The 14,100-nt window shown below is 50.3% G+C and overlaps 3 protein-coding genes across 3 annotated transcripts; 2 read left to right on the top strand and 1 right to left on the bottom strand.

Annotated features, from left to right (window-relative positions):
- Positions 1 to 1,826: 1,826 nt before the first annotated feature.
- On the top strand, positions 1,827 to 3,594 carry BO97DRAFT_381990 (pepsin-like aspartic protease). The gene is made up of 3 exons (XM_025693276.1): positions 1,827 to 2,397; positions 2,488 to 3,363; positions 3,418 to 3,594. Exons 1-3 carry the CDS (start codon positions 2,053 to 2,055, stop codon positions 3,517 to 3,519), a joined length of 1,323 nt encoding a protein of 440 aa, XP_025556035.1. The 5' UTR covers positions 1,827 to 2,052; the 3' UTR covers positions 3,520 to 3,594.
- BO97DRAFT_77973 (cytochrome P450) lies at positions 3,561 to 5,808 on the bottom strand. The gene is made up of 5 exons (XM_025701059.1): positions 5,275 to 5,808; positions 4,346 to 5,202; positions 4,177 to 4,287; positions 3,943 to 4,109; positions 3,561 to 3,891 (listed from the first exon to the last, which is right to left on the bottom strand). The coding sequence occupies exons 1-5, from the start codon at positions 5,471 to 5,473 to the stop codon at positions 3,717 to 3,719; spliced, it is 1,509 nt and encodes a 502-aa protein (XP_025556034.1). The 5' UTR covers positions 5,474 to 5,808; the 3' UTR covers positions 3,561 to 3,716.
- A 2,569-nt stretch (positions 5,809 to 8,377) lies between these two features.
- BO97DRAFT_420267 (putative GABA permease) lies at positions 8,378 to 10,389 on the top strand (the record flags this gene model as incomplete). The annotated part of the gene is made up of 9 exons (XM_025696640.1): positions 8,378 to 8,581; positions 8,644 to 8,766; positions 8,819 to 8,928; positions 8,979 to 9,100; positions 9,157 to 9,390; positions 9,438 to 9,618; positions 9,676 to 9,734; positions 9,793 to 9,851; positions 9,916 to 10,389. 9 exons carry the CDS (start codon positions 8,378 to 8,380, stop codon positions 10,387 to 10,389), a joined length of 1,566 nt encoding a protein of 521 aa, XP_025556033.1.
- Between the last annotated feature and the right edge of the window lie 3,711 nt (positions 10,390 to 14,100).

Below are 14,100 nucleotides of genomic sequence, written 5' to 3'. Positions count from 1 at the left end.
TTGGTCGTTGAGACATGACTCACTTTTACGTAACATGAGCAGCTAGTCGCTGGGATGAGACAATAAGAACACATCCTCACCTGGCATGGCACGATCAAGCAAAGAATCCACATAGAAAGCGCATGGCAAGGCTGGACTGGAGATACAGCTTGAGCGTGATGGAATCCGCTCTCGCTTTTATCTGACTGCGGTTCGGTTGAGATATCTCGCGTGTAGTATTACTGTACCCACACCGGTGGGCAGGCTTGGTTTCCGCGAACCAGGATATACATTGGATTGGCTAAGATACCGAGGTAGTCTTGACCTCGTGACCGTGCTCGATCTCGTGCAGGTTACAAAGGCAAGGAGCGATCATACACAGCGTCTGCTTCACCAAAGACAGATGAAATCCTCGAACCCATCAATGAGAAATCGCTTCTCGCTAGGAAGAAAAGGGCCCCAAGGTGTATGAACAGAGAAAATCACAGATGTGAGTAATCCGGCATTCGCCAGCGAGAACCCTGGTATAGAAAAAGATCTAAGTGTCAGTTAGTGCCGAGATCAGAGTCAAAAAGCCTTCGCATCGTGTATGATACTCATTTGTTTGGCGAGAGATTCTTTCATATCTTCCATAAGTCATTCAACGACTATGTCGTTGAAGCAGTAGCGCGTCTATAATCAACCAAGATCGCAGAAAGACCATATGCCTGGCCCGCAATTCTGCTCTAGACCAAGCCATGATAGAAATCGGCACACTTGTAATAAGCATTGCTTGACACTTTCAAAGGCCTGGTTGTTCCACTGGGTTGGTCGCCCGGGCCGTCCGCCACTCCACCCCGAGCCGAGGTGATGTGGAGCCTTGGTCGTCAAGGCCGTGCTGATGATGCTCCTCAAGTAAATGCCTAGTATAGAAAGGTATAGGGCGTGATGATTCGCTGTGTCTGCCATCGTAACTGCTGAGCTACGTGTGCAGCTTCGCGTCACAGGCCGCAGCACGATGACTGTCTTGCGAATCACACCCACCAAACGAGATAGGAGAGTGATTGGATCGCTTCCCACAGTCGAGACCGGCCATAATACCACCCGTCGTCAACACACACAAGCCAAGATCACGAAAACGGACCCAATCATGCGAGCGGCAGGCCTCGCAGATGACAAGCAACAGCCGCCGTACTGCGATCAACGAGTCAAATGGCGATGTAGGAGCAGCAGCGATCGTCTCTCACGGCAGATAGAGGCTTGGTTAGCGGTAATTAGCTGCGCCAATGATGACAATCGAGGCCATAGCAGTCAGTTGTGACACCGTCGGTCACGTCAACCTCGCGCGGTAAAGGCTATCTGCCGATCAGTGAGGAGGAATCAAGGTTGTCGTATGATAAGTCCAGAGCCATGATAAGCCCAGCTTGGCTAAACTTAGCATCTGCACTTTGCAGATCGTGGCACAAGACTCGTATCACCCACCATCAGCCATCGCAGCTCTTTCGAAAGGGTTGAGGAGAGATTCCTCTTTGTGAAAACCCAAGCCCTGGATCTTGCGCAATCAGATAGATAGCTCGCGGGGTGCTCTTTGGCTGGGTTGACCTTGGCTCTGAAAGAGCTTATCGCTTCAGCTCGGTTGCGTTGACAGCTGCAGCTGATACCGCGTCATCGTGCAGATCCACTTATCCTGAATGGGGGTTGATCTCAAACGCTACAGACCGGCCTCGGCTCGCCCCGCCACAGGAGAACCAGGATGAGGGGAAAGGGAAAGGAGACCGGGTTTCGTGGCCAGCTGAGAAGAACAGAATAGCTTGATCGCATGGCATGCGAGGTGGAAGCGTTGGTGTGATTTGGTGGGTTGGTTGTGTTTGTTTTTAGGGAGGGGGGAGGGGGGAGGGGAAGAGCCCTTTCATTGATAAAGACCGGTGGTGGGCCCGGTCTTTCTAACGCCATCTTGCTCTTATTTTCTTCTTCAAGCATTCACCCCTCCTATTATCTTCCCGAGAAAGCCTATCCGTACTTCTTCGATTCCCTCACACTGCCGACTAACCGAAAGAACCTTGAGCGTAAAGCCAACTGATCCAATTGCCCATCATGGCTACCAAGGTTCAGCTCATCCCCAACTTGAAGTACAAGAGGTCTGGCACCAAGTCCTATGTGCACCTCTTGCGCAAGTATCGCTTCAATCCGACCCAGGAGGGTCCTTACTTCTTCGGTGGCTCCCTCCACCAGGTCGGTCGGGTGTACACCGACAAGGCCGTGGGTGGCCGGGCGCATATTCGGCGGGAGCTGAAGAAGCGCAAGGTGGGCACTGATCAGGTTGGCGAAGTCAGCGCAGAAGATGTGCAGAACGATTCCGAGTACCTGGCTCAAGTGAGCATCGGCACTCCTGCCCAGACCGTGAGTCTGGACTTTGATACTGGCTCGGCCGATCTGTGGGTAAGTCAATCCCGTTCTTCCGCCTCTAAATATCCCTACGGCCAGACCCTTCATGTTTGGCAGAGATACATCGCTAATAGAATGACATAGGTCTGGTCCACCAAGCTCCCCTCTGCCACCCTCTCCGAGTACGGCAAGAGCCACAGTGTGTTCGATCCGTCCAAGTCAAGCACCTACCAAGAGAAAGACGGCTACACGTGGCAGATCTCGTACGGCGATGGCTCCTCTGCGTCGGGGTCGGTCGGAACCGACAACGTGAACATCGGCGGCATCACGGTCAAGAACCAGGCCGTCGAGCTGGCCGAGAAGATGTCAACCGAATTCGCCCAGGGTGCCGGGGACGGACTGCTGGGGTTGGCGTTTGGCAACATCAACACCGTCAAGCCCAAGGGTGTCAAGACCCCCGTAGAGAACATGATCTCGCAGGATGACATTCCGAACTCGTCTGCTCTGTTCACGGCCAAGCTGGGCTCTTGGCGTGATGCCAACGAGCCGGACAAGGGCGAGTCCTTCTACACGTTCGGTTACATTGACGATGCCACCGTGCAATCGTCCGGACAGGAGATATCTTACGCATCCATCGACAACAGTGAGGGATTCTGGATGTTCGAGTCTACTTCCGCCACGGTGAATGGGAAGACCATTACTCGCTCGGGGAACAAGGCGATCGCTGACACTGGCACGACACTGGCGCTGGTGGACGATGACACTTGCAAGGCCATCTACGATGCTATTCCGGGCGCGTACTATGACAGCGAGACCCAGGGTTACATCTATCCCTCCGATACCACGGAGGATAATCTACCTGTTGTTTCGTTTGCCGTAGGCGACGAGCAGTTCGTCGTACAGAAGGAAGATCTGGGTTTCGCCGAAGCCAAGACTGGCTATGTCTATGGTGGTATCCAGAGCCGTGGCGATATGACCTTCGACATCCTGGGAGACACATTTCTGAAGAGTATTTATGCCGTAAGTTTCAACTGTCTGATTTGTTTCAGGATCATGAGCTAATCACCGTCACAGGTCTTCGATGTCGGCAACCTTCGCTTCGGAGCTGTCCAGCGCAAGGAGCTGCAGCAGAACCTTTCCCTGCCCTCCGAGTCTCTTAACCGACAGGAGTTGTAAGTGGTTCAATGAGATTATGTATGTGACTAGCGTATGTACTATGGAAGTTTGAATGCAGTGATGATAGTTTGCAAGTCCACTCTCTTTCGTGAAATGTAACCGTAAAGTATCTGAAGATTAGCACGAAATGCACCACTTCGTCAGTATTCAGTGAAATTGTCCTAGACCCAATGAATGCGAGCCAAACATATCTGGTTTCATTCAGTGACAAGACCGGTCACCAACACCTGCACCTTCAAGTGTCCCTCTTCAGGATACGGCGTGCCATAATCGCGTTTGAGTTCGATGGTGCTTCGAGGTGTGTCATACAGCTCCATCTCGAACCGGCGCACAAGTGTCGCGATGACAAGGTAGAGCTCTGCATAAGCCAAGCTGTTCTCAAAGTTAGTAAATCCCATCGAAGCTAGATGTCGGAGGTCTTACTTCAAGCCAACGCATATCCTGCTTCCCTTCGAGAAGTTCACCAAATAGCGATCCAGACGGTTTCCCGTGGCAGCGGCCCGGATCCAGCGTTCGGGCTCAAAAGCGTGCGGATCCGGAAAGATGTTAGGATCCATGAGGATGAAGTAGTGCGTCTGACCAACAGGAGTCTGCATCATGGAAATCGTCAGCATGCGATGCCTATCCTTTCCTCTACGATTCCGCCGCTCGACTTACCCCGGGTGGGATCGTGTAGCCTTTATATTGCAATGCCTCCGTAGGAGCAACTCGGGGTGAGTAGCTAGCGATTCCTGTGGAAAGGCGCAAGGTTTCGTTGACCACTCCGGACTAGACAATAGTCAGAACCGTCTTTTCCAATTTGGCAACGCGGTCCTGTTAAGCTTACCATATAAGGAAGTTTCTCCAGCTCGTTCCATGTGGGACGGGAATCCGGCGTGGGCACCACCTGCTTGAGCTCCTCTCGCAGCTTATTCAGGACCTCAGGTCTGTCGATCAGATGGTACATCGCGATCGCCAGCGAGCGAGCAGTGGTTTCCGTGCCGCCAACTGTCAACGTGAAGCCTTCGTTCATGAGTCGCTCAGGCGTTCTGAGATGTTCCGGCATCTTTGGCCCTGCAATGGCTTCGAAAATTGTTGGATTCCCAGACTTCTGCGTTGCAAGACTGGATTTCAGTGCCGCAGCACCGCACTCATAGATATCCTTCTTCTGGCGCGCCAGTGCATATGCAGGTGCGCTCAATTTACGCAGCACGGGCAGCGGCAGCGCGTTGATGAGGTTTTGTATGAAAGGAAAGAAGTAAGCGATATGGCCCATCTGGAAGAGCGCATTGATCCCATCCCGAACGTTGGCGTTGAAGCCATCTTGATCCAGATTCCCTGGGTTGAACCCAAATGCATATACATGGATTACGTCGGCGGTCAGGGCGGCAAATCCAGCATCTAAATGAACCACCTTGTGTGATTCATGGGCAGTGCGAAGATGACGTACGAGCTTGTCGAGACTCTCACGGATCAAGTACTCGACGTTTGAAATGGCCTGTTTCGAGAAGAACTTGTCCAACGGCGCACGACGTGAGCGATGGTCTTCATCTGTGATACTGGAGAACACCGAGCCGTCCAGTGCGAAGCGGGCGACGGTGACTGGATCCTTCTCTCGCTTACGGGCTCTGGATGCGTAGACCTCCTCATAGTAATCGGGGTCTCTGATATGAACTTGTCCTGGCCCGATGCGAATAATAGGACCTAAGTCGGTCAGTGAAATCTGGCCATAGAAAGAAACCCTTATTATTGCCACAGCTGTTTAAGAACACTAACCATATACTTGATGCAATCGTTCAATCTCCCAGATAAATAGCCCTCCCTTGATCACATTGAAGTAGAACTCGTAGCCGTGAGTGATTGCGGCCAGCTTGGGACCAGGAATCTTACTCAAGGGATGAAAGTAAACTCGGTATATACTCCTGAGTACAAGATACAGGGCGATACTGCAGCCAAAGACTGCCAGAGCTGCCATACTTTCCAACGGCCAGCGCCCAATGACTGTGGAGACAGGGAAAATCAAACGAATTCAGGAGGTGAGAGGGTACTTGGGAAGAGCCGCAGAGATTTATAGTGGTTGTCAATGGTAGTCAATATTGATACGACTATCCCCGCCCTAGTCAAGGGCCGAGACTGCTAATCTTCATTAATCCGTGACTGCTGAGTGGCCCAGCGTCGGCTAGAAGCCACCAGTATGCAAGGAGCTGTAGCACCGAGCCATGACAGCCGGTGAGGATATGCTTCGATTGGTCATATGAGGAATTCTGAATACCCCGCTCTTGTTGCGAGACGGCTCGATGCTATGGTCTTTGCAGTCCTCAAATTGGCGGTGTCACGCTGTGAGAGGCCGGAGTGTGAAGATGGTGGAACGCGGTCGGGGAGCCGATAAATAGTGTCTTGGACCACCCAGAAAGGGCTTTGATGGGCTTTGATCCTCACACCACGCGAATGTGTGTCTCCGTACGCGAACGACGCTCATACGAAAAGGCTCTCCAGTCCGTGGTAATGACTATTTGATCACTGAGAGCTCGAATGGGCCGTGCGGCCAATCATAAAGGAGGCTTATGAGGTGAGACTGGACTCTCATCGAACACCTGACAGTGACCGAATAGTTAGTGCCTCGGTTAAGTCAATGCCCAAACAAGCGCTGCGGATTCAACCAGTAGTACTCCCTTACCACTTGTTTCCAAGGTCTAGCACTAATTATTTTTAGCCGTATTCTTCAAGGCCTAACGAGTACTAAAGACATGCTCGTATGTGCTAAAGATTCCAGTTGTCGCCACTTCGTAAATCGTCGCTAATTGAACCCATGTCACGCTGATGACGATTCTGCGGTTCCCGAACGGAAGTAAACTCTTCCCAAGGAGTCTGCACGGAGTAGCTCGAAAGTTTGATGCAGGGGTTATAGTATGCCAAATCGATCTTAGCGAGGAAACAGCTCCGCCATCGAAGAATATGAATAGTGTGGAGGGGCGCATCGCATCCTGCCGCGCGAAGATCTGTGCAGCTTGAGGAGGTGGAATCAACCGTTGCGTTGCGTCTGCGAATGTAGGTAGTTACCTGGTTTCTAGTCAGATTTGCTGCACATGGCCATGTCTTTTGTTTAGCGATGTGGATGATCACCTACGCCACATTGGCATCAGCATCTCATTGTTCACGGTAAGCTTAAATGATGTTCGCCGATGATGGCTGCTTCCCACGCAATGCCTTTACCGCCATGCAACTTTCAAGTGCCCTTTCCCACAAGGTCATGAAACCTCCTTGACTGGCATCGGAAATGATAGTGCACCATCCAGGTACGTTCTTGAGATGGGTTGTGTCATAGAATGATAGATCAAGGCATGCAGAATCAGCATTTGAGCCATCGATAAGCTAGATTTCGGTTTGCAGAGTAGATTGAGTTGCTCAACCTTAAGACCCATAGGCATAAATGACTTCTGATGCCGTGAGATTGTCGTCAATAAAAGGCCCAAGCGCCCAACCCCCACGACCTCGCCGGACCCCCACCTTCCTTCCTGTTTGAGTAAGATAGATCAGCAGCCTTGAGATTCCAAGCTCCAGTTTCAGGTAAATCATTTTCATAACTGTCTTTCATCGGTGTCCGACCTGACATTGCTCTCACTTTCAAAAAAATACTGGCTCGCACAACATATTTTGTGAATACTTCGTCGAGGCTTCAATTTGACCTCCGCCTTGTGACTGATGTTGTTCTCCTGAATTCATTCCCTGGAATGCGCTTTTTCTGCCCAATAGTCTGAGTCCCAACGCCTGCGCCCAGTCGTTCATTGCGCTACCCCAAACCTTTGCAACTGGACACCTGTGAGGTCAGAAGGTAGCATCGGCTGATCAACAACTGACCAAGCACAGACTGAAGGCAGGGTAGAGGCGCGAAGCTCAAGTCTGGCCTTCCCTGCCGAAGACGTTTGGCCTCGGAGCCAATGGGAAAGGCCACTTGGGGGTATCGGAGTGGGAGATGGCTCAAGAAACTTGCTTGTTGTGTAGACAACTGAGTGAGCTATGACGACCAGATTCTGGCAGGAAACAAACCCTGGGAGAAAAGGTAGGCGCCGGTATGAGATGTGAAAGTACGTTTCTAGCATCGCCCAAGTAACTCTATTATCAGTTCAGGGAGCATAGGCGATATATTGCCATGAGAGAACGCCCAGCATCTCAGCGCGCCGCCACATGCAGCGAGTGTCAACGATGGCGTTCTTCCGATACCACTCATCCCCTTCCGTGGGCTCTTCAGCAGGCAGAAGCAAACTCACCCCCAGCCAGAAAACAGCATCTTCCCTGTCGAACTTCCCCACCCCAATGCATCTAGCAACACATGCGAGAAAACTACATCGTGAGTACGCATGCTAGTACTAGGCAAAACTGGACTACTCAAGCGGTCAAATTGACTCGTCGCTGGGACTCGAGCCGCATTAGGAAACGGACCCAACAGCACCGGATATTACTAGACGTGATCAGTCCCGATGGCCATACTTCCGACTCCCTTGCCTCTGGAATGCATCGCTTTGAAGTTCAAATTTTGCTGGTTCCTATTGGCCTTCCCGTGGCTGTACAAGCCGCCAACCAAGCGTCTGTGCAACCTAATCCTGAGCATTCCAGGGGACGGGAAGGCGAATCCATCATTTAGTTTATTTTACCCAACTTTCTTTAACAACCGCTCATATGTCAAATACGATCAGGATGAGAGGGGAGTGTTGACTGTGTGATTGCTTATCATTCTCCCTTCTCTTGTCCAAGCAAGGGGGGAGGGGTATGAAAGATGAGATATAAGCGTACAAGTGTCCCTCCCACAAAAGTTGCTTGAGATCTCTTACCTTTCTTTAAAACTAATATCTCAACTCGGCTAGCTTCTCAGCCTCCGGAAATGAATTCAACATCGGAAAAGGCCATTCATGGCAAGTGTTTGCCAGCGGACGTCGCGGACAGCACAGTTGAAGATACTTTGCTTGATGATGATGATGCAGTCCTTCGAGCAAACGGCCACGAGGCAGCCATGCCCAGGCAGTTCAACTGGATTTCTGCTTTAGGTCTGGGGTTCTCGATCACCAACTCATGGATCGGCTATCTGGTACGTACTTTCGGGTAGCCGCAAAGACGCTGTTGCTGACACTCACTGCCTTGATGAACTAGAGCAATTTTGGACAGAATCTGAGCTATGTCGGTGTGCTAGGCTGTATAGTTAGCCTAGTGCTTGGATGGGCAATCCAGCTTGTCATCACAATGGGACTTGCTGAACTGGCCTCGGCCTTTCCGGTACGGAAAGTCATTCAAAAATTGTCCAGAGGCATTGCTTACTCTAGAGCAGTCTAGTGGAGGTCAATACCACTTCTGTTACATACTCAGCACCAAGAATACCAGAAAGTACAATGCTTACATTGTGGGCTGGCTTTCAGTGCTTGCCTGGTGGATGGCGACGTATGATGCCCCTCTTGCCAAACATGCGAGCTGCACTGATACCTCTTTAGCTGTTCAGGTATCTCACTTGGCGCGGTCTTCCTCCAAGGGATAGTGAATTACTATGTCCCGAGCTATGAGGCAGCTCAGTGGCACACTTACTTGATCTTCCTGGCAATTGCGGCTTCGACCCGTAAGTTCTTGATCATAGGCTTGTTTCCAGAATATCCCACGCTAAGAGTTTGCCAGTAATTCCGCTGTTTGTTGCACCAACGAAGATTTCACGGGTGACCCAGTTGACACTATCCCTGACCTTGTCGGGATACCTTGTTTATCTCATTACCGCTCTAGCGATGCATGATCACGTTCAGGGCAAGTCCTTTGCAGTAGCATCCAATCAGGCAAACAGCGGATGGAACGGTGGCGCAGCCTGGTTGCTTGCGATTAGCAATGCAATGTATGCATTTGCCTCCGCAGATGGCGGTAAGAATAACTAACCATTCTTACCAATTCAATGCTGAACTTGACAGCAATACACATTTCTGAGGAGATACCAGGACCGGGGCGACGTGTGCCCCAAATCATGATTATGACAGAAGTCATTGGAATCGTGACCAGCCTGACGATGATTGTGGTTCTCCTCTACTTCGCCCATGATTATGAAGCAATCCGAGACTCCCCCCTCCCCAGTCTCGAGTTAGTGTATCAAGTGTCAGTTTGCTCCTGATCCCCGGTTGTTTTAATGTGCGCTCTGACCTTCATGGATAGGACTGGAAGTCGAGACGCCACCCTGGGTCTACTCATCTTGCTCTGGGCAATTTATATTTGTATGACAGACCGTTGACATTCCCAAGTTTGATTTGGTCGCTAGCTAATCCTGGATAGCATGTCTTCCACCTCAGTGGGTGACTTCCGGTCGGATTACTTGGGCACTTGCTCGTGATGTAAGTGCATGCAGCATGGATACGAGCACAATTGGAAGGTAGTGATTACTGATTGTCTCCATAGGGAGGCACCCCATTTCCAGGATATTTCTCCAAAATCAGCCCGAAACTCGACTTCCCCGTACGCACAACACTGGCTTCCTTTGGCTTCTGCTCTATCTACGGCCTCCTCTACCTTGCTTCGACTACAGCATTTAACTCGATTATCAACGCCGCCGTCCTCTTTCTTAATTTGACATACATCATCCCACAAGGACTTCTTCTCTTGCGTGGTCGGTCCTACCTCCCAAGGCGTTACTTCAACCTCTCAAGGGTCGGCTACTTCTGCAATATTTTTTCGGTGATCTGGGTGTTTTTCCAAATCGCCTTGAATTGCATGCCCCCACATCTTCCCGTCACTTTGCAATCCATGAACTATAATTCGGTCGTACTGACGGGAATCCTATTGATTGTGAATATTCTTTGGTTTGTTACTGGCAAGCATACTTTCCAGGGACCTCAAATCGACGCGCATGCACTGCGCCTGAGTGGGCATTGAGCGGGGGTGGGAGGCGGACTGATCACATCGATGATGCCAGCCTTATGGCTGCGCGTGGCGCCCACTCTAGTAGGTCCTTGTGATTCTGACCGTTTTACCATCCACGCTAGCGAGCAAGCAGCGGACAAACACGACAACAGACCTAGAACATGACTCTTAACTCCCTATTCCTTGTCTTGATTTCCACCTTCACCTGTCCAGATTGTCAGTGTACATCATTCTACTCAAACCACTAGCACATACGACAATTTAAGGCTGAAGGCCTAGAACAAACAGCGACTGCCGCAGCAAAGAACGACCGAACGCCAACATCTTAGCGCTCATATACCTTGCGAATGGTCATCCAGAAGTCTTGTTGGATCTTCAGCCACGCAAACCTTGTATACAGCTTGCCTGCCTAGAATGTGATGTGATGTGATATGGCGCTTTCGGTTCCAGCTGTCTACCTACAGTATCTATAGACTTTATAATATTGATATCAAAGTACGTACTTTTGCCCAGTGTCAACCCATCTGGACAGATTAGGCAAGAGGTGACTGAGTGGCATTCCCGCGGTTCCTGGTGCCTATCGGTCGGGAGAAACGTACTCCTGAGAGATCTTACAACACAGTGACTGACTTCCAACAGAGACATTTTTCAGGTTGAATCATAAAGGGGCTAATCCATGACCCAGTCACTTATGCTACCCAGGGCATCTCAAACTCCAAGTTAGGAGTTATCACAACCCGACCGCTGTCATAACGACCACCCCTCTTGGACCACAAGGCATACGCGACTCTTTCCTAATGCATCCAGACCATCAGCTGCTTTGCATATATGACGGGTCGATGGAAAGCTAGTTTGCGTGCTAACGCCTCACTAGGGTAGAATCCCTGTCGGTTTGCGTCGGAGCTCGGCGCCATGGAGGCCGGGATTTGCTGGATTTGCTGGATTGGACTATTTCGATTATCTGATTGCTTGGCATGAGGGGGAGATGCATAAGTCTGGGTTTGGCGATGTCTCTGTCGTGGTTGGTGTGTGGTGGGTGGTTAATCTGAGGGGATGAGTAGAACGAAGTGATCGAGTGAGTGTGCTTGGGGTGTAGAAGGGTTAGGTATTTCACCCTCCCTACTACCTTTGTCCATCCCCCTTCTATCCCCTTTCTGATGACCGGGTTCAAAAATAGTCAGTCCAATTTTCAACAACGCATGTTGGATTCGCTTTTCACCCACCCGAAAACAATCACGTCCATTGGAAGTCGGCGCACAATATTCCTTTCTAGCTCAGCAGCAAATTCAATTGCGCGTCAGCTCTCTGGCACAAGGATATTCTCCCTCTCTAGATGTGCTGCGTGGTTTTATCCATCTGATAACCTCACCAGGTCTCTCTCCTCTCTTCTTTCCCATTCACCTATCCAAAGTCAAAGCTCCTCTCACCTCTGGGCCGTCCAGATTGCACGATTTGAGAAGGAGGTCTGCCATTCCTTCCATCGAGATAGAGTCTTCTCAGTCGAAAGATACCTTTGCAACATCCCACAGCAATTTCCATCGATCCCTTCATCAACAGCGCCAATTCCAACACAAGAGAAGATCACAAAGCCGACGCTCGATTATTCGCACCGTCTGACCTCGAAATATGGCCAAGCATATATTAATATGCTGATATAAGCTCAATCACATCTCTGCATGGGCTATAAGATGTTGATTCCATGCATGTCGACTCTATCACAGACGGCACTGTCGCGAAGAAGCGACGAAGCTATCGTGACAAGTGGCAATGATGCTCATCTCACCGCTAACTGACAAGATGCAACGGTAAAAGGATCGTACCTACTTCAATCGTGAATTTCTTGCTACTCAGCAGATGCATGAATCGATCATGAAGGTGATACCCACAACGGGGTTGGAGAGTATATAACCTATCGACTTCGGATGCCAATGCAAGTTCAAAAGCTTATGGCTGCTCAACATTTCGACCATGTAAGGCTTGCAGGCATCAGGTCCTCCTTTCCACCTCAAGTCCATGGTTGATGCCGGTCGACTATGTCGGTAATACCAGGGTACCTTTCTACTTTCGAGACTGACCGTGGCCTAGTAAAACATCACGATGCCAGTTCTTATCATTCGAACTGCCTATAACAGGTTCAGGCGTTTGTTCATTACGACTGCAGATGTCTATCCCCCACTACGACCGCTCATAGCGTTTCATGAGAGTATGTTCGACACGAGATAGTACCTTCGATGACGCAGTCCCCAGTGCGGCGTTGTATAGAATATGCCATTACTACCTCTTCGTCCAGTCCCGTGGGGCGGTGCATGATTTGATACTGCACGTTTAGTAAAGGTTGAACCACAGGGAAGGAGAATGACTACAGCAAGGTCTATCCCCAGTTGCTGCATTCCAGGGACAAGTCTAACCACCATTTGTTACTTCCAAATTCTTTGACGATATTTCATGAGGCCAACCCAGGCTAGAAACACCATGGTGGGTCGACAGAAGGCAGGAACAGGTAGACTATGAGATTTAGTCGACTGAGCCCAATCCTTTGCCACCACCTAGACAGCAGCAAAACATTGAAGAACTCTTGATAATACCCGAGCCTTAGTGCAGAGAGCAGTTCTCATAGTTGGCGATAAGCTCTACAGCGCCGGCGTCGTAGGAGCTATAGTGAAAGTTCGTGATGATGATGCGCCTTTACGCTACTTTCATGAAATGACCCAGCTGATGCCATAGCTAACTAACATAATTGTATATCCCTTATTCATCTAATTTCTGGTATGTATGTTCCAGACTGTCCTCGGGTCTTCGAGAAGCGAAATCTCGCTTCACAGTTATAGCTTGCAGGTTGTTGCCGCTCAGCCTCACAGATCAGTGGAATCTATCACCCAAAACCTGCTCCACCGGATCGATAAAATTGGCCTTATCACACAATAGCCAAGGGCTCAATGATCATGACTACACCCGCAGCTCATATCAGCACAACACCAACGAGCACGTTAGAAAGCTATGGACGCGTGGTGCCCAGGGCTATCAGAGCACCTAGCAGTAGCTACCGACCAAGCATGGCTTCGAAAGATCACCGATGCTAATGATCCAAACCTCCATCTGCACATGCAAGTAAACCTCCTTGCTGGTCCATTCAACCACGACGTTGAGTCCACGGGTCCTTGCCCAGATGACCCACAGTAAACGGCAGAGCAGGTCACAAGCTCCTCATACCCTGTCTTATACAGCGTATTTTGAGTTGCTAAACTTGTTATCAAAATGTGATGCGCGGTATAAGACAGGCTACCCTGTGCTCGATGTCTCCGAGGGCGGACTGGCTCCTACCTCAGCGCGTCTGGGGCGTTTGGTATCATTTCTTTTCCGTGAGTGCGGTTCACGCATGAGTAGGCGCGAGTCGCGACCATCGATTCGATTCCAGCGAACTGGGAATTGGGAACGTGATCTTGCATTCTTCCCGAGACCTCAAGCCAGTCAGCGTTTTTGATCCCCGGTTTTGATAGCGTGTATTTGCACGATAAGGGTGCTCAATAGCATAATATGTTTCAAGTGTGAGGTGATTTCGACCCATCCTCTTGTTCTGGGTCAACCTTCACACTCTCGTGCAATGCTCACGACGGGCTTCATTCTGCAGAGTACATACATATCTTGCAATCTACACGCTTGATGCGATTTCTGTGCTCTCCGCATTGAATCACCCAATTGTTCCTTGTGGTATCTCGAGGCGGC

The sequence above is a fragment of the Aspergillus homomorphus genome, assembly GCF_003184865.1.
Source record: "Aspergillus homomorphus CBS 101889 unplaced genomic scaffold BO97scaffold_2, whole genome shotgun sequence".
NCBI lineage: Eukaryota > Fungi > Ascomycota > Eurotiomycetes > Eurotiales > Aspergillaceae > Aspergillus > Aspergillus homomorphus.
This window is presented reverse-complemented; position numbering and strand designations above follow the sequence as displayed.